Source organism: Prorops nasuta, unplaced genomic scaffold, assembly GCF_024137725.1.
Source record: "Prorops nasuta isolate Cenicafe-Biocafe unplaced genomic scaffold, Cenicafe_Pnas_1.2 PNAS00010, whole genome shotgun sequence".
NCBI lineage: Eukaryota > Metazoa > Arthropoda > Insecta > Hymenoptera > Bethylidae > Prorops > Prorops nasuta.
This window is the reverse complement of record NW_027116807.1, coordinates 781,399-808,484: the sequence shown is the minus strand read 5'-3', so window position 1 is coordinate 808,484 and position 27,086 is coordinate 781,399. Positions and strand designations below refer to the sequence as shown.

At 40.4% G+C, this 27,086-nt stretch overlaps 1 protein-coding gene across 2 annotated transcripts in view; it reads right to left on the bottom strand.

Annotated features, from left to right (window-relative positions):
- acj6 (abnormal chemosensory protein 6) overlaps positions 1 to 26,162 on the bottom strand; it is a 42,794-nt gene extending 16,632 nt beyond the window's left edge. For both annotated transcript variants that reach the window (XM_066732825.1, XM_066732826.1), the window contains exons 1-2: positions 25,249 to 26,162; positions 4,253 to 4,309 (exon numbers count right to left, since the gene is read on the bottom strand). In XM_066732825.1, the coding sequence (XP_066588922.1) occupies positions 4,253 to 4,309; positions 25,249 to 25,410 (219 nt within the window). In that variant the 5' untranslated portion in view covers positions 25,411 to 26,162. The remainder of the gene's footprint in view (positions 1 to 4,252; positions 4,310 to 25,248) is intronic.
- Positions 26,163 to 27,086: the final 924 nt, after the last annotated feature.

The following is a 27,086-nucleotide window of genomic DNA, read 5'->3' as shown; positions in this document are numbered from 1 at the left end:
GTTGTTTCCCCTTGCTTTCTCTGCCAGAGCGCTCTTAATAGAGTCATTTTTCGGAGCGACCGCAGCGTGCCAGGCCAAACGCCCTATTGATAAATACGTCTTTCTCTCTACGTAGCAACCTTAAGGATTAGCCAATTACAATTGAATTACCGCAGGGCACAAGCACCCTGCTTCTTCAACGAGCTCATCTTCAACACCCTTCTCTCTCTCTCTCTCTCTCTCCCTTTCTTTCTCTCTCTCCCTTTCTTTCTCTCTCTCTCTCTCTCTCTCTCTCTCTCTATATATATATATATATACATATAATGTTGAAAGAAACGAAATTCACACAATCGGATTTTAGCTAATTTTGTCGAAGGATAATTTGCATTAAACATTAAAGTTAAAACGACTGTCGTTGGTATTACGAATTTGCTTTAGTTCGCAGGTCAAGAAATATCGCTGTAATTTGCGCGACTGCTGTCACAATCGTCTGGATATCATGGTAAAAATAGAGCGAGTGGTATGTAATAAATATGTATAAAGATGTGAAAGAGAGTCTTTTCTGAGCTGTCTTTTCGTCCGGACGAACACGTACGGACGTTACAATAAAAAAAGCATGAATACACTCCGGTGCTCATTCGTCTATTTTCTTCTTTTTACCATTTTATCTCGTTTTAATATTGCTATATAACACGGGGTATATAACGTCGATTCATCGATATTATATCTTTTGGAAAATTGAAATTTCAATCGATATATATATATATATATATATATATATATATAGATATCTATAGGAAAGAGCGTGTGCGAGCCAGTAGAAAAGTAAACGCGATTGGATCTTGTTCCTTTATTTTTTTATTTTCTCTTTTCTGCAAAAGTTGGGAAAATTTGGTTTGGTAAAAATATTGAAAAATTGAATGGACAGGGTACACAGTGTTTCACCAGTGGAAATATGAAGACGAAATCAGTGAAATATATATATGTATATGCATGCATATATGGATATGCGCCACAGAAAACCGTTTGTGTGTAGGTATTTACGAAAGTATAGCGCGATTGGTTTGGGGTGGAGTGACAGGGGCTGTCGTTTCGTTATAAAGAAATAAAAGTGGCGAGAGCACAGGTTGTGCAGGTATATGGTGGTAGTAGTAGTAGTAGCAGTAGATGGAGACTAATCGCGAGCGAGCATCGATGGTTAGCCGGATGAATCAGTAATCAGATAGCGGTTACCTCCAGTCTGAATAGAGAGTGCGCGCTCTGACCGGAGCGGAGCGGAGCTGGAGGGCACATGCAGATATCGGATATCGCAAATTGGGACAATTATGCTATTTCCGTCGGATAACCTACATCGCGCTGTAGTCTGACGTATGAATAAATAAATTCTTCCAGAAAATCTGACGTCTGACACGAAAACGAGCAGACTGTTCAAATTATCACTTGCATGGTGGATTATCTACCGTCTAGACTATGGTGTAAGGATTATTAGCCAGACGCGATGTACGCTTCTATCGCGCAAATCCACTTTTCCTCGAATCAAGCAACCGCCGCGGCACCAGATCTCATTCGATCCGACGCGACGCGACGCGACGCGACGCGACCAATAGAGATATCGATTGCTCCTCAACGCGTCCACTTGGCGTCATCCGTTTAAAATAGTCCATCCACCTACCTAGCCACCTACCTACCCAGTACTACCTTCCACCGATGCGATGCATCCATCCCCATCCGTCCATCCAACTTATTCGTCTGCCTCATGCATGCACTTGCACATTCTCTACTCCCGTCCGACTACATCCCGGTCTATACTACTTTATCCTTCTCAACTAACTCTTACACTATGCATTACTCTAACACTTGCTGATTTTTCTTTTATCCTCCAATCAAATATTTTCTTCGCGTATGTCTTAGAAACTTCACGCTTCCACGGAGTGTCTATAAACTGATTTTTATATATAATATAAACATACATTGCTAATGCGTCTGGCCAAAACTACTCTGATTCGTAGCTATGAATTTTTCGCGCAGAACTTCTCTTTCGCTTGAAGTACAGATCGAAGAAAAACGTTGATTCTTTTATCCGAGAAATTCTACTTGATTCTTCACCTCGTCCCTTTGTGCACAATCAGTTTAATTCGCGCAGAGTAATTAAGACAACGTGCCTTAATTAACCGGCTAGCAAGCGAGGTAAGCCTTAGGTGCAAGCTGCTTTCTTGGTAAATAGAGTTTGAACGAGGAGAAACGGGACGAAGGAGAAATAACGATGCAATTAGCGATAAGTATTGGCCAGGTCCTCTCCCCCCCCCCCCCCCCTCCCACTCCACCCGCCTCCTTCCTGTGCATAGATACACTCACTATAGATAGCTGTGCAGGTGCCTGGCGCATCCGTGAAAAGCATAAGCGACACTTGACTCTTTTTACGGCACTCAAACTATCTCGCGCCACCTCATCGTATATCTAAATAATCAATTTACTTGTGGCCATAATCGTAACCACGAGTTAGCGAGTTTATGTCTGCCCAGCCGCCGTAACTATACGTAGCTTCGCAAAGCATAAATATTATGGGACATTTCGTACACACTAGAATGAACTCCTGCCTCGTACCCTCCATTATTCTCCCTTAAACCTTTATCTATTTTACGAAAAAAAAAACAAAGCAAAACGAAAAGAAAGGAAATAATAACAAATGACGACAAAACTAGTAATTAATATATGTTTTTATCGTTTAACTATATAGGAACTATCGATAATAGGTTTACATTCTTCGATTTTGATGAAACTTATTTTAGAAAAGCTTTTTATCCCAGGATGTGGTCGGTTAGAATTTCGCGAAGATTGTAAGCTGCCTACGAGAAAAGTTATAAGCATTTTCAATCAAGTTTATTCAACGCGAGCTGTGCCTTGCGGGAAATGATGCTTTTTATCAAGAAATTTAAAAAGTATTGAACTGAGCTTCGAGCGAAAGTCGAAAGACTTTCGAAGAAATGATTTATAAAAAATTTGATCGCTCAAAAGGCAGGATTGGTTACTGCGCTTGTCAACCTGATAGGAAAGAAGTTACTGGTTTTTACAAGCCATCTCGGGAAGATTGCAAAAGAGGATTGGATGATTAGTGGGACAAATATATGTTATTTTCTTAAACTTACATGATTTATTATTGAATTTATAAAAGAAATGTCTTTTTATTGAGATTTGAAGATTGTACGATTATTACATTTGTATGAATTTACCGATAGAACCTCTCCTTAATGTTGAAAGAGCGAGGATAAAATATGAGAGATTTATATCGATCGATCAAATGTTTTGAGTTCTTTTAGAATTGTCGTGAAAGCGTTTAATTATGTTGTTATTCGAGTTACGTCACTATATATGCCAACACCGCGTGATTCTACACTCGTTACTACACACACATTTTTATTATTAGACGGGCGCACACACTCGACAGTGAAAAGAGCCTATGACAAGTCAGACAACGAAGCTCCTACTACTCGATCGGAACAAATTTGCTCCCAGTTTAATCTATCCAGAACCGCGACACGGCGTAACACTCTTTTTTCTAAAATGCTCCTAATTAGATTGCTTTTTAGCTCGATCGTTAAAATAATATTCGAAGCTTTGAAGTATTTGTAATTTTCCATTAAACTGTCACGTTATTAGCGCGCCTATTTATAGATCCTTGCATTAGTATAATATCATTTGATCTGTTTTCCATAATAGAGCAGCTAGACTACATAGACAGGAAACTACACCCTGTGCACGAAATTTCCAAAGAAAATGAGATTCTATATATATAAATAAAGTTTCTGCCCATCGAATAAGAAGAACAGTATATACAGGGCGTCCCTCCAGGGCACGATTAGCTCATGCCAGACTTGTATAAATTTTAATATAAAACTAATGACAGTTAAAATATAAAAAAATAACAACAATTTATCTACATTTATAAGGCTTGATTAAAAATAAGCTAATATAAGGATAAAAAGTTGTTTGACCGAAAAATCCCCACTGGTATAATAATACGTAAAAGTAACCGATGATCTTCTTCTGCGTATCACTGGTCAGGCGTTAGCGTAATATTCGAGCTCTGCATCTCCTATATAAAAGGCTGCTTTCGCTGTATAAAAATTGCTATCTGACGTAGGTCAAAGAGATTTTTTTGCGAAATACGCCCAAGAGAAGCTTTTAAAGGATTAATAAAGGGATGTATAGGCTGCACCACCATGCATATATGTATCACTCTCTAATTAATAATTTCAAAAATAACGATACTCACATTGTGCCTTGGCGACCAAGAGTTGCACATGATGGATGCATCTTCCAATATACGACTCTGCAAAAAGAAAGAAACGAGTGTCTGTCATTATAATTATAAGGTAAAGAGCGAGCGACGCAAATCTCTGTTTGGTTTTGAATAATATAAAGATCCGTTAAATAATAGAGAAGACTTTTATCGCGAGGAAGAGGGCATTAGTGAAAATAATGGATATTTGTCAAGCATCGTGTATACGTTAGGCAGATCGGATGAATAGCTAATTGATCACTGGAATCGCTCGTGCAATATCACGACAAGTATTATTAAGCTATTATTAAGAAAGCCATTTTCTCAATATCTGCTGAAATACAGGATCTGTGTTCTTTGTCCTGTCTCTATCTTCAGCCGAAACGATAAATCTGCTCAGTTTCTTAAAATATAATCTAATATGTTTTTGGTTTTGTTGAATTATCATTGAATTAATAAACATTTTTAATTTTCAAATTGCAGATATTAATATATTGTGTAGCGACAAAGAATTTTTGTGTGCTGTATTCTCCCTAAATTTGTCTGATCGAGCGTCGAGTTTTAAATATAAATATAACTCATATGTAGGAGGGGGTGGTGAAAGAAGGGGGTGGTTGTTCTCGGTGATCCTCGACCATTGCCATTGCTTCAATGTGGGCTATTTATCTGTATATATGCACGTATGCATAACATTATAAGAATAATTGATTGATGTGCAACGGTGAAAAATAATTTCAGGCATGAAAACGTGCAGGAGATTCGGCATTTGGGATTAATCTGTCAGCGTGACTTAATATTCATCCGGTTTGCATATTTGACCGTATCGATGGCACATAATATGTATATTTAAATTGCGAAGATAAGATTGACAGAACGGGGTCATTCTGGCGTCGCGACGCCGTTCAAGTAGCAGTCGCGGCTGCCGCAAATTAAATGAGTCATTTTGGGACTCGCATGCACGAGTAGGTAATTTAATAGCGTCTCGTTATATTAAGCTAAAGAGAGAGAAAGAGAAAGAGAGAGAGAGAGAGAGTTCTCTCGCGCTGGGGTCTCGCGGCCGGCGCTCGTAATCATTATGTATGATTACACGAATATCGGGAATCGGTGGAAGAGGGGGAGGGGAGGGGGTGGCTATTGTCAACATCCAGTATAGAATCCATCATAGGTGTGACTGACGTGAGCGAGATTAACGAAAGGGAGTGAGGGGTCAGGGGACACATTGGAAATCCATGCAACCTAACGAGATATAGTAATAGTGTCTTGTGCAGTACGACACGTACGGTTCTACATGCCAATGGTTACGCGGGCTTATATGTGTATCTGTACAGCATATTAGATACATATATATACCTATATATATATATATATATATCGATACATGCTGCATGGACGTCTCGTTTGGCAGACCGATGAGGCCATGCAAAGCTAGACTAGACCAGAGCCAGATATCAGAGAGACCGGAATGGAAAACGGGATAGCAAGCTGCAGTTATCCCCTCTTCCTAGCTAAAACTGGGATAAATTCAACGGAAAAACTCTTCCTAAAATATTCAAGCCCCTGTTACCAGCTGAATCGTCTGCTACTTCATTTACCTCCTATATCGCACCGACACGCAAATTAAACTGTTTATCCAATATAGCTGCATTTTTATTCCCTAGCTCTCTCGCTCTCTCGACTCGACCCGCGATCAGGCATTCAGGCATTCAGGCATGCTTCGATGCTCCGATATATGCTCTCTCTCTCTCTCTCTCTCTCTCTCTCTCCCTCTTCTATAAAACTCCTCGAATGAGACGATTAAGAAATATGTTTTCTAACGTTTACATAGCCATCCAATTGGGAGGCTGCTCCTGCCTCAAAGTGAGATGTGTGAGAGCAAGAATATATTATATACGTCAAATGTACAACTGTATATGCTATTCGAGTTTGGTAAATGTGTACGTGTAACATTGGGAAGCACGTGGTAGTACATAGCTTGTGCTTTTGATGTCGCTTATATATCGCTGAAACGTAAATACGTATAACCAAGGAGATGTATGTATGCGCACGCGCGCGCGCGAGTATAAACACGCCAGTAGGTTTACGAATCGAGTGGAATAGGTAGTGGGAGTTGGTCAGTGATCCTATACTACTGTACATGTATAGCTGTTCCTCTGTCTGCGTGTGCGTGCGTGCGTGCTTGAAAAATAGAGAGAAAAAAAGGGATAATAGATTATATCGTTGTAGACTGAAAGAAAAAACGTTATTTAATTAAAATGAATCATGCCTTGGATAGTTTCAGTCAACTAATTTGCTCAGTTTATTTAATTTTATTAAATAACTGATGATGCCAATAAAACTTGCTCGATTCAAATCTAATTTAATCCATTTAAATTAAAGATAGTTAATATCAAGTGAATAATATCACGGCATGATTTATTTGAATTATACAATTTTCTTCTCCATGTAAAGTAGAGTAACGATGTTATCAATAAGATAAACTACAGGGGCCAATACTAAAAGAAAGATCGATTGGAATCTATTAGAGGCTACTCGAACGATTTTATAAGTCTCTCTGACGTGATTTGCGATGAACGCGAGTATATGTACACTGAGAAAATAATCATTTGATTGAAATAACTGTTTATTCGAATAGTTGAAAATAAATATTTATTTGGTATTAACGAAATTTAATTAAACGAATCAAAATTAATTGAATTGGAGTCATTTTTATCGAATTGAATCAATGGTTTGTTCAAAAAAAGTAAATATTTATTTGTGCGACTATACAAATAAAGATTCTTTGAACGAAGATACATGTTTTTCTCAGTCCGAGTTTGTGCATTCGGTGCAGAGACAGATCGTCCAGAATCGGCCAGATGATGTGCCCTGCACCGATCCAGTTGGCAAAAGCTCTAGGAGCTGCCCCGTCTGCTCCGTCTGTTCCGTCTGTCCCGCATCGCCTGTAGCTTCGGTAAATTCAATCTAGAGAACGTGCCTTTGATTATCTTACGCCGCGGCCCGTTTCAATTGTAAATCAAGCGTCGTTGCCTCAGGCTTCTATAAATATATACGCACACACACATACATATAAAACAGAGAGTCAACCCCCACCTTCACCACTATCATACACCAAGTCGCCATTCTCCCATTCGATATCGTTTCGTTGAAATCAACGCGATTATACATAAGCGCGAATTTATACGAATAAACTTCTATGATAATTTTGTTTATTTGCCAAAATCTCGTTATTCCTATTCAACATAATAATTATCATTACACGATTTACGTACGCGTTTCAGTGTTAATTAATTTACCGAGCAAAATCAATCGATCAATTTTCAAGTTTTGATTTATTCCATTATAGCTCTATTGATATGCACTGAAATTTACAGAAATGTTAACCAGGAAATGAAATAAAGCGTTATACCTATTGTTGACATAGAAGTATCAACCTCAACTATAGCCAAATCAATTTCTATTTTCATGGATATTGCTACCAATTTCAGTTTATTCAAATTCGATTCAATTTATTTGTCAAATGCCTACAATTGTCGAACGTTAAATTCATTTATAATGGACAGTTTAGTATATGTATATGTATATACATGTATAGTGTACTATACTATATAATAACAATGTCGATATCATTAAGGATATTGATTTTTTCAAGAGACTTGTACTATGTGTGTATGTGGGATTGGGTGCGTACGTGCGTGCATGTAAACCTTGAACCTACCAAAATAGAAAACTTTCTTTTTTTCACAAAGTATAGAAGAACAGATTAAAAAAATGTCTTTAATTGAATTCGTAATTTGGAAAAGTAGATTATTTTAAAAAATTTATTAACATTTTAAATAATTTGTTTATATTCCTTGCTCGTTTCTGCTTTCGTTTTCTTCAAACTTCACAGAAGAGGGCAACCTTAGACCACGTAGTTTTCACGCGCAGACTACAGGAATGAAAGAAAGCTGCACAACGCGAAAGGAAACTACGAAAGAAAATGCTGAGATAAAAAGTTGAGTGAGTATCTGCAATGTCGGAAGGATCATGGATACGTTTTATGCGCAAATGAAGAAAACAAGTTTTCTGACAAAAGTTTGGCGGATAATTATCTAGATTTACTAGAGGGTCCCTGAGTCAAAGTGTGAAGTCGTGTTCCAAGTCTTTCTGCACTTTTGCTCCTCTCCCTCCCCCCTCCCCCCGTCGCTTCGCGTCGGTTAATAACAAATGAGCTTGGCTGCGCCTCTTCACTTTTGTTACAATCGGGCAGATAGAGCGAGAAAGAGAGAGAGAGAGAGAGAGAGAGAGAGAGAGAGACTTGCCCCTTACAGCTACTGTCAACCATCCTTTATTATTCAGAAGATTCGTTTGAGCGATTCTAAACACTTGGTCGTCGGCATCGTCGGTATCGTCGGCCTAGCTGACGTCCCTTCGACCATTACCTTTTTTATTCTCGCAAAAATTTTCCATCAATCTCTTTTTTCAAACCGAAATTTTGCTAATCAGCTTGAGGATTATCCAGTTGAAAATTTCATGCATTTTCCTTCCTTCTTGCCGTGACGACCTGTATATACTTTAGAAAATATTATTTCACGCGTCATTTTCTCAAAAGCGATTTTCATATTTTTGCCAAAGCTTCTCTTCTCAATCGCTACTAGAGTTTATCAACGCGAGCGAATATCTGGATACAGGTAGATTTTCAGTTGACTCGGCTCATTACTTTTTCAGGTGAAAAACACAAGTCTCGACGAAGCGCGCGAAGCGCCTAAGAGCTCCCTAAAGAGAATTTATGAAATTTCCTAATGTAATATTCTGATTCGTAGACGCCGTTCGCAGTCCTCGTTAACTCTTTCCCGACAAATTTTTTTCCCTTAATGCGAGATGCGATTATATCATTCCAGAAACTGCGTTATTCCTTTTTCTCCTCCAACTTGAACAGAAATTTCATTTTCTTTCATAAAATTGCAAATCTCCTAATGATAAAACCCAGCGATTATTGCTAGTAATTTATAACTTTAGCATCCCTTCCTCCCTCTTGCTCCCCCTCTCGCACTCTCTCTCTCTTATAACACATTAATTTTGCATACCAAGCACAGCTTTGAGAGATATACGCTTTAAGCAAAAAATCCTACAACGCAAACTGTAGGATAAATCGAATGAGTATACCAGATGCATTAATAATGAGATTGTTGAAGCGATAACTAGTTAACTTGCAAAATACACTCTTATTTGTAGATATGATAAAATACGTTACTCGACAATATTTGTGTGTGTGTGTTTGTGTGTCGAAAAGTCAACACTATTGGAAATTCATCACCGGATCATAGTAAGATTGATATGCATCACAGTTGTCATGTAATAAGTAGACTCCAACGCGTAAACTTTTTTTTTATTAAAAATTTATGAAACTTCCGAGTGTCGCCTACATGTTGCTCGAGTTGAAATAATAATAATTTTCGTTTATATAGAAAAAAGAGATTAATTTTCTCGTGGATTAAGGTGAAAATGGTAGAATGATTGTTTGGCTTATTAGGGGAAAAGATGAAAGAGAGAGGGAAAGTGAAGAGAAAGCGCGCGCGCGCGCGCGAGTATATTACAGAGCTCATGGAGGAAAGGGGAAAAATCGTGACAATACGCTTTATGACTTTGGGAGAGAGAGAGAGAGAGAGAGAGATAAAAGGAAAATCTCCATGGGGGGGAATGAGGAGGAGAGAGGGTGAAGAGCGTAAAAATCAGTGATTTCGTATAGGCAGTGTATATCGAGGCTAGCCACGCTCATTGGCTACCTTCCGTTCCGCCCCCGCAGCCCCGCCAATCAGACCAGCCGCTTTCTCTCATCGATCCGCAACCATCCGCGCTCGCTGCTCTACGTTATACAGGCTATACTCTCGCTCGCTCTCACAGTTCACAGCCGCCATGCTCGAGTACTCTCTCTCTCTCTCTCTCTCTCTCTCTCTCTCTCAACTTGCTTGCGCCCTCTTTCCCTTTCCATGTCCATGTCTTTCTCCTAACCGTAACCGTAACCGTAACCCCGTAACCGTTGGTTCGCCAAGCGTTTTAGATACCTTGGATAAAAAAGACTGCAGGTAGGCAAAATCCACTGGAAAATGCTTATCTCGTGGTCCATGTACCACTCTCGCATTTTGAACAATCCAAAGAATTACGCGAAACTCGCCGATCAATCTAGATTGTTGTAGCTCGACATGCTGCACTTTTATTAACAAGGAATCACGAATGAGACACGGGTATAGAAAAGTCGACGAACCTCGCAATTAGACAAGAAACTCGAGACGAGAAGACTCGTATGCATGGCTTGGCTCAACCTGTGCATATAAAACCGGCACCGTCTGTAATATAACTTATTGATCAATCTCCCTCCCACCCACCACCACCCCCTCATCCGTTTTTCACAATTCCATATGAAATTTACACGCGTATTACTATTTTAATTCACTCGATCATCGGGGTACAATGAATATATAACTCTCTCTCGCGGTTTGTCTTAAAACTGGTAAGATTTCCACGAGCGATACATTATAGGCGAATTTGTTTGAACGTCCCTGAGGGGGGAAGAGCAAAGTAATGCGACAAGTCGGAAAAATCCAATGAATTCTTCTTAAGTATGATAAAGCGCGCAAACACTGCTCATCCATCATATTTCTCTCGTCACGCACGAATGTTGATTTCCCAGACGAAAGGATCAATTTCTCGTCCCCGACCCCGACCACCGGGCCATATACATGTATATAACCAGAACCGCAGCTGCTACAATTTTCTAATTAGCTTATCGATGACAATTTCTACATAGTGCCAGCCGTTTATGATTGTCGAATATGTGAGCGATAGATATCTAGATAGATAGTAGAGTATATAGTATAATAATAATAAACAGGTGTATAGAGAGAGTGTGCGAGGATACACAGACACACCGTTGATGGCAGCGTCCGTAGCCAATGGGCAGAGCGCACCCTCCAGCAAGCCCTCTCCCTCTCCACTTTGTCCCCCGACAACACACACTCGACTCGTCCAGCCGGTCCGGGGCGTCGCGTCGCGTTGCGTCGAGGCGCCATCACGCTCTCCTCGATCCCCTAAATTATTATATAGGATAGTCCAGCAGCAGCAGCATTATACATCAGTCTTGCCAAAATCCTCATCCACCCTTCCCTCTTTTTTCTAAAATTTTTTTTTATCCTTTAAAACCTCTTCCTACCCCTGAATTTCAACTCTTCCTGTATTCGGGTTTTCGCGCTGTCCACGCCGACTTGTGTAAGCCGGTTCACTTGAATCCATTCGCAAGGTAAAAAACATGCATTCTGATACGCGTGCAATTTTATCGTTGTCCGTTACTGAGGAAATGCTCCTTGGGCCAGGAAGAGAGAGAAAGAGATAGAGAGCTCTATATGCTACGTTGTACTGTTTTGCATCTATACACCTTTAACCTTGCGTGTAATCAGCTCTTACTTCCGGTCTTCCATGACTCTCTTTACTCTTGCTTCGCCAATACATACATCATATATACGAGATTATTTTTGCTCTCTAGCGTTGGAGAAGTGATTTTGTAGAAGGACATATATTTAGCATGCATGATGGATTTGCCCGTCTCAAATGGTTCGGTGATTTAATGACGTAGGAGTGGGAAGGGAAAAGTGGTCGTTTCACGCAGGTAAGATGCACAATTATTTCGGGATGATCACCTGTATAGTAGCGTGTATACGCATTAGCCTGGTACACTTGGGCTTTACGAGCCATTCTATATAACACCGCAAGAGATGAGAGGTCTCTTCTTGGTCTACTAATACTTACTTGCTAGCATGCCATTCACCTCCGCCACCACCTCTATATTGACACTGTATCAACTCCTCTACTCTGTCTTTCATATCAAACTCGCTATCATGCTGCAAATCCTCGACAATCATATATTTTGTTAAAGCGTTCCTCGTAGGTATATATAGACGGATCAATTTTAAACTTTACCCCTTACTTTATTATATTGCTATATCACTTGTACTGCAGAGCCCAATCTCTGATCTTCACTTTTCAACCAAACCATTAAACTCAATGCATGCTGAAGAGCGAGTAAGAATTAATCAGAAAACAACATAGATGTACTATATGCATTGTGCATTAAGAATATATGAAGATTCAGGAGATCAGATTACGGTAGAATGATGCTTTTCGTAGAAAAAGGAGAAGAGAAGGAATAATCCCAATCTAAGAATGATTCTTCTCTTTTTTACTCGAGCTTTGTAATTTCGGAACGCCTTACGTGTAAACGAATGGCCTTAAAGTAAGCCTAAAGTCGCGCAGTGCTATAGACGTAGACGTGTGGGTGAAATGTATGCTGGTGATAAATGTTGCATATTTAAGGGTCTATATGCGGCGGCAAGCATGTAGCGAATAATAAGCAAAATCGAATTGGCTGACGGCCGGCCCTATCAATAGTTGATGCCCCGTGCTAACGCTTCGTTGCCTATCAGTTACACACTCACTGGACTATCGCTCACTACTCCAACACTCTATTTAACGTGTCCCTCCTATAACTTCCACCTTAACGAACACCTCGTCAACTCATTTTGCAAGCCATTAATATTATTCATGGATCCTACAAACTCTCGTGTGTCGCGAATAAACCAAACACCTAACAAATGCTCCATTTTCTTCCCAGTACAATCTTTATATACTTGTATTTATACTACATCTCTAGTATATGCTCCCCCCCCCCCCCTCCCTCCTCCTATATACAAATAAATGACTCGAAAATGTTATCGCGATATAAAAGGATAATTGCACAATATTTGCCAGAATTATCATTCCCTCGAATATATAGTTTTCTATCTCTCTTTCTCTCTCTGTCTGTCTATCTGTCCTATTGATAAGGTCACGGCTACCTGCGATTCTTATGAGAAAATATTCTCGTCGTTAGAAACATTGAAATTTACCCATTTTCTGCAATAAAATCCATAAATTGCTGCACGTATAGCATAATGCTTCATCCTGTCCTACTTGGACATTTCTGACGTGGATTTTTTGTCACGCTGGTTATTGCTCATAAAATAATCACACTGATACATCGTGCACTAACAAGAAAAGAATAAAAGGTATGGTATAGCTATACATGTACGAGTCGATTACGAAACACGATATATCATATCCTATATATAAACGTAATGATTTCAGAGACGAAGAAAACGGGAAAAATGAAAGTACTTATTGATTGCAGCCAATTACCAATTGCCAAGTATATACATATATTTATATTTGTCTCCTTCATATGCACAGTCATGGCTGATAAATCAATACATCGTAATACTTTCGATTGGCAACGAAAAGTGAATCGTGGCGAGAAGGAGATCGAAGTATTATTTTCAGCAATTGTCCAGAACGAATGCTTTATCGGATATTGCAAGTGGTAGTTGCAACTATATATATAAAAAGATTCGACATATAGGCGCATTTGAAATATGCTCGATGTAGCTATTTCACGATGATGATGACGATGGTGATGAACATTTATAAACAATAAGAAACGATTAGAGAGCAGTGAATAAAGTGCTTGAAAATAGAGAATTCCGGCGAGTGAACGCGGACGAGCAGTCGCGCGAGGGTAGTTGGTGGCAGTGTGGGGCTAAAACGGGCCACGAGAAGGAAAAGTGTAATACGATAATTTACGAGTGGCCGTAATTGGAATAGCAGTAATGCACTTAAGGATGGATGCGGGAACAAATAGCTCGGAGCAGGTTGGTCACGTGGCACGCACGTGTCGGCACGTGCAAGTGCATGTATATATATATATATACACACACGTACCACATACATATATAGAGCATAGACCGTAGCCTTTAGAGGGAGAGAAGAGGTCTGTACACGCGCGAGCGGGTCTCCCAGTGGTATATATGCATGTGTAATTCGTGTCCCCGGGTTCCCCAATCTCTCGCTCCTCGATCCTTGCACCGAGAATCTCACAACCGATCCGATCGTGTCTTTCTCCTTTGCTCGTAATGCGAGCGAGATACGTATGTACAACACGCCATGGAGAAAGCCAGCCCAGGCGAAGCCCCTCTTCTCGAACGTTTACCCCGCCATAAAACTCGGTCCGAAAAGCACGGCATGAAAAGATAGAGCTAGCTGTGCTGTGGATGATCCTTTCGCCTGGTTTCCTTCTCGCAGAGTCGCAGATTCCCCCGCGGGAATAAGACGCGCGGACGCATTAAGAAAATTGAAACGTCGATTTGTCCTCGAAATTCGGGCCGACAATAATTTCATTAGGAAGCAACGATGAGGGGTGGCTGGCTGGCTGGCTGGCAGAGCGAGCGCAGCCAGCACCGCTACCTAGATGGAGCCGGAGCACCGATCAACTTGCTATGGCCGGCCAGTTATCTCCCTCTACATAGTTTGCACACAAACACACACACACACACACAGCCGTCTTCGGTTAAACGCGTTAGACCACTTAGACCTCGCTCTCTTTGATCCTCATTCCGATCGACGTCCAGCAGCCGCCACCAACAAATCAAAACACCATCATCCTCTTCCAATTTTTCAAACTTGATCCCACCCCCTCCATCTCTACATTTATATACCTTACCTGTTACAATCTTCCACTGACTCGACTCGTCAAGTTTATTACTTTTCTGTCTCTCTTTAATAATTTTTTTTCTTAATAAAAATCCCTATTAAAGTACTATTGTCTAGGAGATGCATTTTAGAACTTGTTAAATTGGAAGAGAGGGAGAGAAGGCTGATTTATGCTAGAACCTTTAGTCCCTTATTGTTAATAATTGTAGAGTGGCTGTTAATCGAATATTTATGTGTGTGTGTGTGTGTGTGTGTGTGTGTGTGTGTGTGTAAAAATATAGAAAAACGTTACAGGTAAGAATCGTGCAAGGTTTAAAGAGTGACACATAATATTGGTAGGGGTATTTGGTCTAGCGTAAGCATGAATTATACTCCCCGCAGCCATGTGTTTTCGCATCGGAGCAGGTGCACGCGTTACACACTAGTACAGTCGTCCCCTCGGCAAAGTTCGGAGGCCCACCACCCCACCACCGTCCTCCTATCTAGACCCTTTGCCACTAGCGTGTACTACTCCCTCGCTAGTTCTCTCTCTCTCTCTCTCTCTCTCTCTCTTTCTGTCACGATACAATCGTGGCATTAACATATGGTCATAATAATAGACTCTTGATTTTGACAAGGGTTCGCACCCTTTGAATACCCCGTGATTGTTTTTCCACCATCTAAACGAAAAACCACTTCACTCGATATGCATGTAAACTGAATTTCTCGAAAACAACAGCACACAGGTGAGTTTCGTGGATACCGTCCCCTAAATTCAAGAAAACATTGATCAAATCACATTTTTTCTTTCTTTATTCGCTCAATTAACTCAATATTTAAATCAAAGATGAAGTGGATGCTCGAAAGTGAAAGATTCAACGTAATGTGCAGAGAAATGCCGATGGAAAGTAAGATTTGTGCAATTTGTCCAATTTGAACATTTTGAGAAAGAACAAAATCTGTAATTTTGCAGATGCATCGAGTTATGAGCTGTTGGAAATGACCGATTCGATTGTATTATCCTGGTAAAGTTGCATGAAATATTCAAGAGACCGCGCGCGCGCCATAAGATGGTGCAGCGTAAGTCAATTGATCGTCCTGTTAAAAAATGGATTGACCCGTTTCGAAGCGGTGTGGCGGTGTGGGGCGATATGGTGTGTTGCTGCGCTATACTTCCTGCGGAGAGAGAGAGAGAGAACGCTGACAGTATCACAGCTTCATAAATTACGCCGAGCATTTCAACGATGCCACCCCTTTGCCAGCCGACACCTGAACCGAGAATGCAACCTTATTACATACTATCGCAAAAAACAAACAAAAAAAGAGCAGAAAAAAAACTTATACATCTCTTGCCCTCTATCCTCTTTTATTACATCTACTCGACTATTGCTCTCTTATCCCTTTGAAATTTGTATCTACTACAATAATATATCAATTTTTTACTCTCGAGCAAACTTAAACATTGCCCGCACTGAACATTTTTATAATAACTCGCTTCTCGAGTATTCATTAAACGAGATACCTACATTGCCAATTGAGAAAATATTGTTTCCCATCCAGAGACTATATTTACATTGCGGTTTCAGTTTTTCGATAATAATTATTTTTATTTGCGAACAATAATTTACCAATCGATGTTTCCAAGAAACTTTGAAACGTTATTTATTAGCAATTACACAGTATAGACATTCCTAAGCACGAGTTGGTACAAAAGATTCTTGGTTGATTGTATGTTCGAGCAAGGTATATATATATACAATACGTATATCCTGCTGTACGTGATCGAACTCTGAAACACGCGAATGGCAAAGTTCGAATGGATTTAGCTTATTAGATGGGGAATCAAGAGAAAGAGCCCCCTGTCTATTGGTCACTGCTCTCCTTCCACCCATACACATAAAATCTATCTATCTCATACACCTTTCCGTGGAACATTTTCTTTTCTTCTTGAATTATCTTGCGTTAATCCAACTAAATATATATATATATATATTCATGTATAATTGTTTAGAGAGGGAGAGATTTATGTAAGGAGCGCGCGTGAGTATTTAGGGTATTTCGTCTTGTAATGAGGTAAAGAGGGGAGGAAGGAAGGAAGAAAGGAAGGAAGGAAGGAAGGAAGGACATTGGTAGCTCACCCCCAGCAAATTTAGGACTCGTTAAGTTCCACCCGTGGCTGTACACGCGAGCGAGCGAGCGAACGACCGACCCTTCCCTTTCCTTCCCTTAATATATATGTACGTGGCTCGCAGGTAGTAGGTGTACGCGTTTAACCGCGACAGGGGGAACCGAGAAGCCGACTATATAAGTATTATTGTAATTATACACTTAGGTTTATTTCCTGCGTATCGCCCTCTCAGGGGCTGATGGTATTACGTACGTCAGACCTCGTAATAAAAATAATAATAACACTGTTAAACTCCGACGGTACGGGCGGAAGTAGTATAACTGTTCACTTTTCAGCCCTATTTTCATATTATACACCATCCGTACACTTTGTGACAAAACTATAGAGGCTCTCTTTCACTGACACTACGTTACACTTTAAGCTATATGTGCTGCTGCATAAAAAACTTTAACATCCATTTTAGAAAAAAGCTTGAGTGACAAAAATTCTCCATCCCCTTTCATCTTACTCTATATAATCCCTTGTTAAAATATAACCTTGTATTATGTACCGTGCAACACCCGGTATATAATCTTACAAATATTACTAATCATTTTTTTCCCAAATATAAACTACAGCAAGATTAAATTGATTATTTCTGTTATAACGAGCCACATTAATCGACTATTCGATAAGAGAACAGACGAATAAGTAATTTTTCTTCCAAAAATTCTCTCATCTCGCCAATAATATTATATATACATATATGCAGACGTTTATAAATAATAAAACCAACGATATATTACTGTAATTGGTACTCTAATATAACGATATAAGAACAGATGTTTAATAGAATGGTTAAAAAATATCATAGTGACACATATGCATGAAAAAAAGTGGGCGAAAATATTATTTATCGAACAGGATAGTCGTGTGTGTGTGTTCCGATGTTAGATCGAGTTTTATCTCGCATGCTAAGCATATATAGGCAATGTAGATAAAAAGGAAAATTGGAGGGATCGTCGCGTCAGTCGCGAGACACGAATTGACGCGTAATAATAAGAGATTCCATAAGAGAAGCGCATAAGTGCGCATTCGATGTTACACTGTGCCGATGAGGCTGAGGGTGCAGCAACGAGAGCCAGGGTCATCCATGCAAGTCACTCGAGAAGTCGGCTGACTAACCCTTGTGCAATAACGTTCCAGCAAGATACCGCAAAGCTGGCAAAGGGGGCGTCTATCGTACCCTGTGTCGTACTTCCGCCGTGCAGCGGTGCATGCAATCGACGACATCGATGTCTACCGTATAAATCGTCTATGTGCACGTCGCGGAGCGTTTCCCACTATTTGCCCTGCATATCGACTCGACGATTCCTCGCTAATCGCTGCTCGTCTCTTCCATTCCATCTCCCTCTACCTTCGCCTTAGTCAAGAGAAAGAGAGAGAGAGAGAGACGTCGTCACTGCAGCATTTGCGCATTGAAATCATCCTGGATGAACCGGATGCAGTACTCAGCTGCGTCAGCCAAACTACGCAAATACAATGCGAAAAAGCACTTCGATATACCTTCGATAACCAATAACATGTTCGTCTCTGCGACTACCAACTTTACACACCAGTTGTAAATCAATCTTCGACAAAAATAACACGAGATTCGTGTTTAATTAGTATCTCAACTTGAAATAAGCATCTATCACAATTATTGAGATGAGAGACGGTACAATTTTGAGAGGTTCGCTAATTGTAATGTTAACGACAACTGCGAGACTCGTGGGACATTGATTAGGCACACAAATAAATTCCTAGAAAATACATTTCCCTCGATGAAAATTTATCGGATTAGCAAAGGGTTCCACGCGCGAATACAAGTGCGTGACTATACTTTGTATATATATATATATATATATGTATAAACATATAGAGAGAGCGTTGTAGCTCCCCTATCTATTCACTTGGCGTTAGTGGCTACCATTTCAAGTCCCTTCTTCACTCACTCCCCCTCCCTGCTTCGGCACTTGTTTCTTTCCCCAGGCCGACGACTCATCCCTTGGACGAACACCTGCACCCTGCACCTCGATACTGCTATACCACTTGTAACTATACTTTACCAATACCAGCTGTACACCCGCACAAATGCCAACTTTTCTCACTCTCAGCTTCCGATTTTTGCCTCTTATGCCACTACATTATTTATCCGCGTTTTTCTTTTTCTTCCCTTTTCCTAGAAATTACCAAGAATCCTTCGGAAGAGGAATCCTATAAGTATGTTTTGGAAATTAGCTTCTTTATAGTATAATATTATATATAGTTAAAAGCTGCTTGTAATAATTTTCAATTTGTGTAAATGAACGCTTCTATTCGGTGCGTCTCGGTGAGGCACGATAAATAAGGGCAAAACGAGTAGTAAATATAAATCAGGAGTGATTGGATGTAAGTGGGGAGCGTTATGTGTCCCCAGTGTCCTGTGTGCGGGGTCGACCGCGGCTATTCTATACACATTCACACACACACACACACACACACACATTTATATACATAGCTGTGTAGGACACAGAAGCAGATGCGGAAGAGCGTTCCTCGTGGCAGGCAAAAGCTAGTCAGTCTTCTATCGCTGTATACACTATTACACTTTACCTATACTATCAGCACTCGGGCTAATCACCTCTTTCATCAACGCTTTATTTTCTCTTCAATTATTTCCTACATTAAATCCTTCTTGAAATTATCGTCATTTCAGAATAACTTTTTATAGTCCAATGTCACGCCTCCTCGCAGGATTCTCTATGTACCATTTTGACCATCATCTGTTTCTCTCTCCCTCTCTCTCTCTATCCATTTATATACATATGTATAAATGAATTGGTTTGATAAGCATCTCTATGAACGAAATGCGTGAGACTTGACACTTTTTTTTTTCTACTCGACGCAGGTGCGCACTTGCCAGAGAAAGAGAGAGAGAGAGAGACACAGGTGTAGTGGAAATATCGATTATGCAATCCCCGGGCTAAGCAAGGCCATATATGCGTCGACCACACATGCACACACCTTACGTATATAATCTAATCCTCTCCTCATCATCTATATTCATTTGTCCTGCTAATATATATAAATATAAACATTACAAGGCAATTAAGATTGATTCTGTCAAATTTCTTTTTCCGCTCGCGTTAGTCTATATAGCTACAAGAAATATACTCTTTACCCGTGTAAGGTATACATACGTGCCATAATAATATAGAGCCGATACAAAGGTTCCATTGAGAAATTTTTCAAATTTCTCTGGTGCATGCATGAGATTTGCATTTAACTACATTTTAATATCGTTAAAATATTGAAGGAGAAGGCGAGACGTGAGTTTTGGCTAATGTTTCGTTTCGGGCGAATGTACTCGCGGTGTAAATTTCATGGTGAACACAGAGGTCTGTGCTAGGCACGCGCTTCCCTCTTCATTGTATATATTTTACCTTTATTTGTTACATGTGACCAATCTATGTTTGTCCTGGTCAAATTTGAATTTCAACGAAAATTTAAGCCAAAGGTGCTACTTTGCTGCTGGTCTCGTTGACCCTCCATTAATCGACAAGTTTGGGAGGTACGGCAAACTAAATTTCATGCTGTGCGAAGTACAATAACACACAGCTATGAAATATTGGTCGTTGATATGCCGCGCATGCCAAGATGAGATTCTTATACATTTTAGCCGTCAATTTCTTTTCTCTCCTCGTCGTATTAGTCACTAGTGGGGTACAGCACCGATCAGCTCGGACAAAACTAACCTAATTATGCGCAGTAATTGTTATTATAATGCTGAAAATGTTCATTACTTGTATAAATATTTGTAACGAGAGTTATTGCGTCAACCCGGCGCATTTTAATACGTATTAAAGCTGTTACTATTTGATCATTCTGAATAATTTCAAGCGAAATTATTTTGTACTGCGTAATCCAATACAGCTAATTAGCATGAATTTATGATTGACTGCACGTCTCTATTATTAATGTACAATATCGTAACAAAATAGTAGATTTTATACTTGATGCCTCTAATGCCTTTTACATGCATTAACTTTTACTTATCGACATAATTACACGGAGCTACATTATATCTACCTATATATATATATATTAGTTGCATAAAATTTCATCGAACGAATCCTTTGTAAAATTGAGATTTAATATTCTTTTGTTATTTATACGATCGATCTCGCATTGATAGGATTAGGCTGATTATTTGGTGGCGTGGGGTAGGGGACGTAGAACGTAATCTCATGACATATTATTGATATAGAGATATTTTTTATTTCTATCTTTTTGTCAAACTCGCGAATGAAGAACCAGGGGGCTATTATAATTGGCATGCGAGGGAGAGATTTGATTGAAAGTTTTGCTCCTTTTGACGATCTTTCTAAAAATCAATGTTTCATTCATAAAAGAATTTTCAATGATTCTATTATTATATGTATAATAATGTCCTCTGTACAATGGAAGAGCACCGAAATATCTTTATTAATATAGATATAGGAGGAAGGGGAAATAAAAGTGCAGTATAGCCGAAATAATAAGTTGATTGATGCAGATCGGGTTAAGCACGTATATATAGCGGTATATAATGTCTGACGCGCACGCGCGCGACATGAATCGAATTTGGCGTGACGTGAGAAGATTCTGCAGTGTACGTATGGAGTTTGCAGCTATCGGGGAAAGTGGCAAGCTGCGGAAAATAGTAGCTCGAGCTGGCAACTAACGAGCTCTGAATAATTCAGAGTGGTGCGTCGTGAATGCGTAACCAATGGGCCCAAGCGCGCCTTAATTACAATATATAATTAATACTTTTACCGAAAATGCTTGAAAATGATCGACTATTAATATCGGCGGGCCGGCGGCCGACCGACCGACCGACCGACCGGCCGACCTACCGACAAACTTCATACCACTCATAAATATTCCACGGAGCCTCCAATGAGTTTACTCGTGCGCGCGCGGAGCACTAATCGACAATTGATCGACGTTTGTATTATCAGGTCGTTAACGCGTTGCCAAAAAGCACCACTCGCTCTCGCACCACCACTATAAATACATATACTTGCATATATATAGCCCTATACCTGCTAACACGTGTATTTCCATCCCTCTCCTCGCTCCTTCAACTTTCTCCGATCTCCTCTCTCACCCCCCCCCCCCCCTTTAACGTACAATTTCAGTATTTCTACCGTAAAACTGCAGATTTCATAAAATGCAACTATCGTTGCGTCTCTCCTTCCGTTCAATGTTTAGAAACGAAATATATGTATATGTGTGTAATATATAGGGGCGCGCGCGCACACAAACATACTTGCTCTCTCTTCATCCCCTTTAAAAAGTAGCAGGCCAATAATAGCGGACGTAATCTCTCGCACCGAAATTATCCTGCTCTCTGAACCGCGCATTACTTTAACGAGAAAGGGATAATGGCCGGGCCCACCGAGAAAAATCAGAAAAACTGTGACGCGATAATTGCTAACAAATCTTCCCAGCTTTACTCGTTTAACGCTACGAAACAAAACAAATGTGTACACTACGATAACTATATATGCATTTATGTATTATAAGGATAATCCGTGACATATGAAAATAGGTGTACCGCGTGCGTTAAACAAAAGCTTTCTTCCTTTTTTTCGATCAAAAAATCACGATTAATTCTCACGTTATATAAACCGTCCGCGCTTTCAGATTCAGAGATAATTCTTGTTTTTTTTTTCCTTTTTTTTCATTTGATTTTTTTGATAAACGCGAGCTAAAAAAACTGGTGGAGTGTAAAATCATAATAAACAAGCTATAATGATTAGAAAAAGTAGAAAAAGTGCATTTTCGTCGTCTCCCTTAATATTGGTTTTTAATAGATTTTTCCCCCAATTTGCAATTCCTACCGATGAGAAGTTCTCTGGAAAATTCAAATCAATTGTACGAAAGAAACAAAATCACTGAAAAAACACGAACTCTTCCAATCATCTTTATTTCACGGACGAGATCCTCGTTAATTCAAATGAAATTGCTTAACCGAGTCACCAATTAAAACCATCTAAATATATATATATGTATACATACACGCGAAACAAACAGAAATCGTTAAAAAAGAATCGGCTCTCAATCGTCTCCGTTTCGCGAACGCAAAATCGCTTATACATTTAATTACCACGATCCAATAAAAAAAAATCCGATCTAGTTTACAGAGTGACATTTAATAAATAACGGTGGGGGAGAAGAGAGTCATAAGATTTATTTTTAAAATACCTTTGACGATTGTGAGAACCATAGAAAAAAAATGGGCATTTTCGATGGAACATTGCTAAAGTGGACAGTGTGATGAGAGAGCGAGTGCGGAGAGTGGGAATTAGTGGGAGGTTGGGGAGAAAGGAAGAGAGTGCAAAAGTGGATGCAGGGAAAGAGAGAGAGAGAGAGAGAGAGAGAGAGAGATGGACAAATAAAAAGAGGGGGATAAAAATCGGAGTAGGATGGAGCGATTACGTTGGATTCGCGTTATCGGGCGTAACAGTACGGCTGTAATCTCATCTAGGCACTCAGCTCGTAGCGACGGTTTTTATCCTATTACGTCACATGAATAAACTAAAGACTGTGGAGACGGCGGCAACGGGAGCGGCGGCAGTAGTCGAGCTCGAGGGTGAGCACAGCCAGACCAACAGCAGGGAATCCATCGGCTTCTCCACCTTTTTTTCCATGGACCAGCAAACCTTAAGAGTTTCTATACACTCGCACACACAAACGTAGTATCCTCGTGTAAACTAAGGATGAGGGGGAGGGGGGCTATATATGTATATAATAAAGAGAAAAAAAAACTAAAGGCCACGAGGGTTGGAAGTAATGTTTCTGATTTACATGTACGTTCCATGAATACCTGCTATTCTTTTATCCATATATGGCACCCCCCCTTCACCCCTCAAAGAAATTTTCCATCACAATTCACAAGCAATTTGAACTTTCGTCCACTCTCTTGTCTATTTCGTTCAATTTATTAAAAGCAGCTTTCAGTGGAAAGAAATTATTATATATATAGGACATTCATAAACCTATATCGCAAATATATGTATGTATGCATACACGTGGCAAGCAACGCTCTCGAGATTAGAATCTAAAATATCTACCACTTTATTGCGAAGAATTACTCGCGACCGCTTATCTGCTCTTTAAAATGTGTCATTTAATCGACCTAATGACTTCGATCTCGACGTATACAGAGACAATGTTTTTTCTAATAAATTCTTTAGCGTGTAAAATGGAAATATTTATTAAATACGTGTGATGGGAGAGAGAACATAGAAACGAGACTGTAGGAAGAAAGATTTTATTTTTATATATTTATATATATACAATTATAATTATATCATCAGTGTACTAGCGAAAAGCGAATTTTCTTCGTAAATGTTCGAACGCGTGAAAAATGGAAATAGTTTATTTATTAAATAATTTTGACAAAGGGAAGGCAGATTAGAAACGAGGAGATGAGAAAATTTTGACGTATACAAGTGTTGGGCAATGAAAAGAGATGAGGCAAAGTTATGTAGTAGGTACTCAGCCCTGTTTTATATATCAATGTGCTAAAGTGTCACAAGTTTCTGTTTATAGACATGGCAATGGTCGACTTACGACACTCCCATGCCAATAGCCGAACGCTCAAAAATCATATGTATCACTCGAATATATTCTCCTCGAACAGCTCTCACATACACGCACACACATACACATGTATAATTCACTACTGCGAAACTACTTCAAGTCCAATAAGTACTCCATTATATCCCTTTGCTAACCAAAGTTTTGATCCGTTGCACGAGAGAGAGAAGAAAGTATAACTCGTCCGAAGAAGAAGTGATTCTCCGAATAAGCCAAATACTCGTTTCTAAATCACTATTTTATATATAGTATTGTTCGTCAAAGTTTCAGCAATTACGTCGCGTCGGATTATTGAAGCAATAATTTCTCAATTAATTATATCGTAGATTTTCCTGCACGAAAAGTAATATAATTCTGAGCCGATCAGCAGCTTATCAAATCGTGGATTTTTACAGGTTTTTAACAGGAGTAATCTGTCGATATATTAATCTGTTCCCAGACGGTCCATTTGTCTGGCAAATATTGCCGTCGTAAAAAAATCGCTATATACGGACGAGGTTTCTAAAGATATTTATAGTTGTGGCGAAAAAGAGGAGAGGACATGCAGGGGTTATCTCGCGTTAATATTAGAGAAATGAGATCTAGGGTAAGATGGGAGACTGGAATTTGGGTTAATAATCGCAAGTAGATGGAAGAGAAAAGAATGTATAGAGTGTATATAGATGAGAGAAATGAGACTAACCGTTGGGTTGGGCATGCAGCGTCTCGGTGGGGGAGGCATTGGATCCGGTGCTGCACGATACGGCGGGGGCGAGTATCTCCCCGAAGGGAAACATCCTGGAGCAGTTATGGGTGCCCCGTGAAGCCCCTTGCTGCCCATCATTTTATCCGGAGAGTACATCATTTTGCTCGCAGATTGAGAAAACTCTCTCTCTCTCTCTCTCTCTCTCTATACCTTGGGAAAATAGCTCTTGCCGCTTTTGCTTCCTTCGAGAGGAAAATCTAACCAGCAGCGACGGCCGCGCTTAACCTCCGCTCCAGGTTCACTTAGCATCTGTCCGGTATCTACACAGCCTCGAATCCTCCAACCAAATAAACCACGGTGCACTCTATTCTTTTTTCCTTTTGCCTTTCCAAATCCCTTCTCTCACCACCTTCCTCGCGGTCGGCTCAGAAGTCCTCGATGCTCCAAGACGTCCACTCTTGCACGAAAAACCACAGAAACAATCTCCGATATCACACGGTGACAAGGAGGAGATCTATATCTCGACGTCCTCCACCATTGTCGTCAATCGTCCCCGAGCACCGTGCATAGTTTAATCAAAATAAGCCTATTACTAGAGGTCTCGGAGGTCCTGGATACCACATCTTTAATGACATTTCTGCAAAACTATGCCGCTATATTATATATTGACACTATTGGAAGCTGCCCAATCGTGGGACTTCCATTGACATATAGATACACTTTTCACTGCACAGATGACATGAGAGCACAAGAATCGAGCAACGGGTCTCGAGAAAAGAAAGAGTACTTGGATCGGCAATAAAGCAAAAAAAAGGTGGAGAGGGGAAAGGGTGCAGTAGAAGGATCAAAGTGGAGAGATTGAGATATAATGAAAGAAGAAACGGTGTTGGACGAAGCGCGTTGACACCGGAAACGCGAGCGAATACGGTTAGATGGAATTGGAGCTCGGACTTTTTGAGGCTGACTGGCCGGCGAAGAATGGTGGTGGCTCTACACTATTAGGGATGAACCGTTGGTGGAGGAGGAAGAGGAGGAGAGAGAGAGGCACTCTGTCGCGGCGGTGAGAGGGGAGGGGGGACTCGGATCGCTCCCGTTTACGGCTGCCAGACCGTGCAGGAGCGCGTGCCCGCGGCTACCCTCGCATGCTCAGTCCAGAGCCAGAGGTGGTAGAAAAGAGGGTTGCAGGAGTAGGGGCTTTCTAGCAACCATCGGGGGCGGAGTCTCGACCAGCCGCGCATGCGACCAATTTCCCTTCGCACAGCGGCCATCTTTGCCCCGCACGATTTTCCGCTAACCTCCACCCCCCCCCCCCTCCCTCCCAATCAGTTCATCCTCCCCGTGTTGCGATACCACCGCCGACTCTTGCTCACCCCCCCCCCCCCTAAAACCACCCCTCGTTCCTTCGTCGAGCTATATACGAGAAACTCTCCGCACGATCTACCTACTTTTCTTCCAACGTCCAGGCTTTGTCCGACCTCCTCGCGAAAACCACCACCGCCACCACCCACCCCCTCTCTTCCTCTCTCTCTCTCTCTCTCTCTCTCTCTCTCTCTCTCTCGTTACCACACTGCTGGATTAGAGGACTCGGAGTTTGCATGCGAGCTAGACCACTCCAGCGATAATAAATCCAACCTACATACGCGGATCAACACATTTCAAATTCCAAACATTCTAATCCAACCACGCGTGTTTCCTAGCTTAATTCCACTTCCCCCACACCAGCTCCGTATAATTGTCTCATTTTTCTAATACATTGTTTTCTCTAAAATTTTGTCGCGTTTTCGTGTTTCCCTTTTATAAAATCAGTAAAATCGGATTGTACCCTCGATAATTTT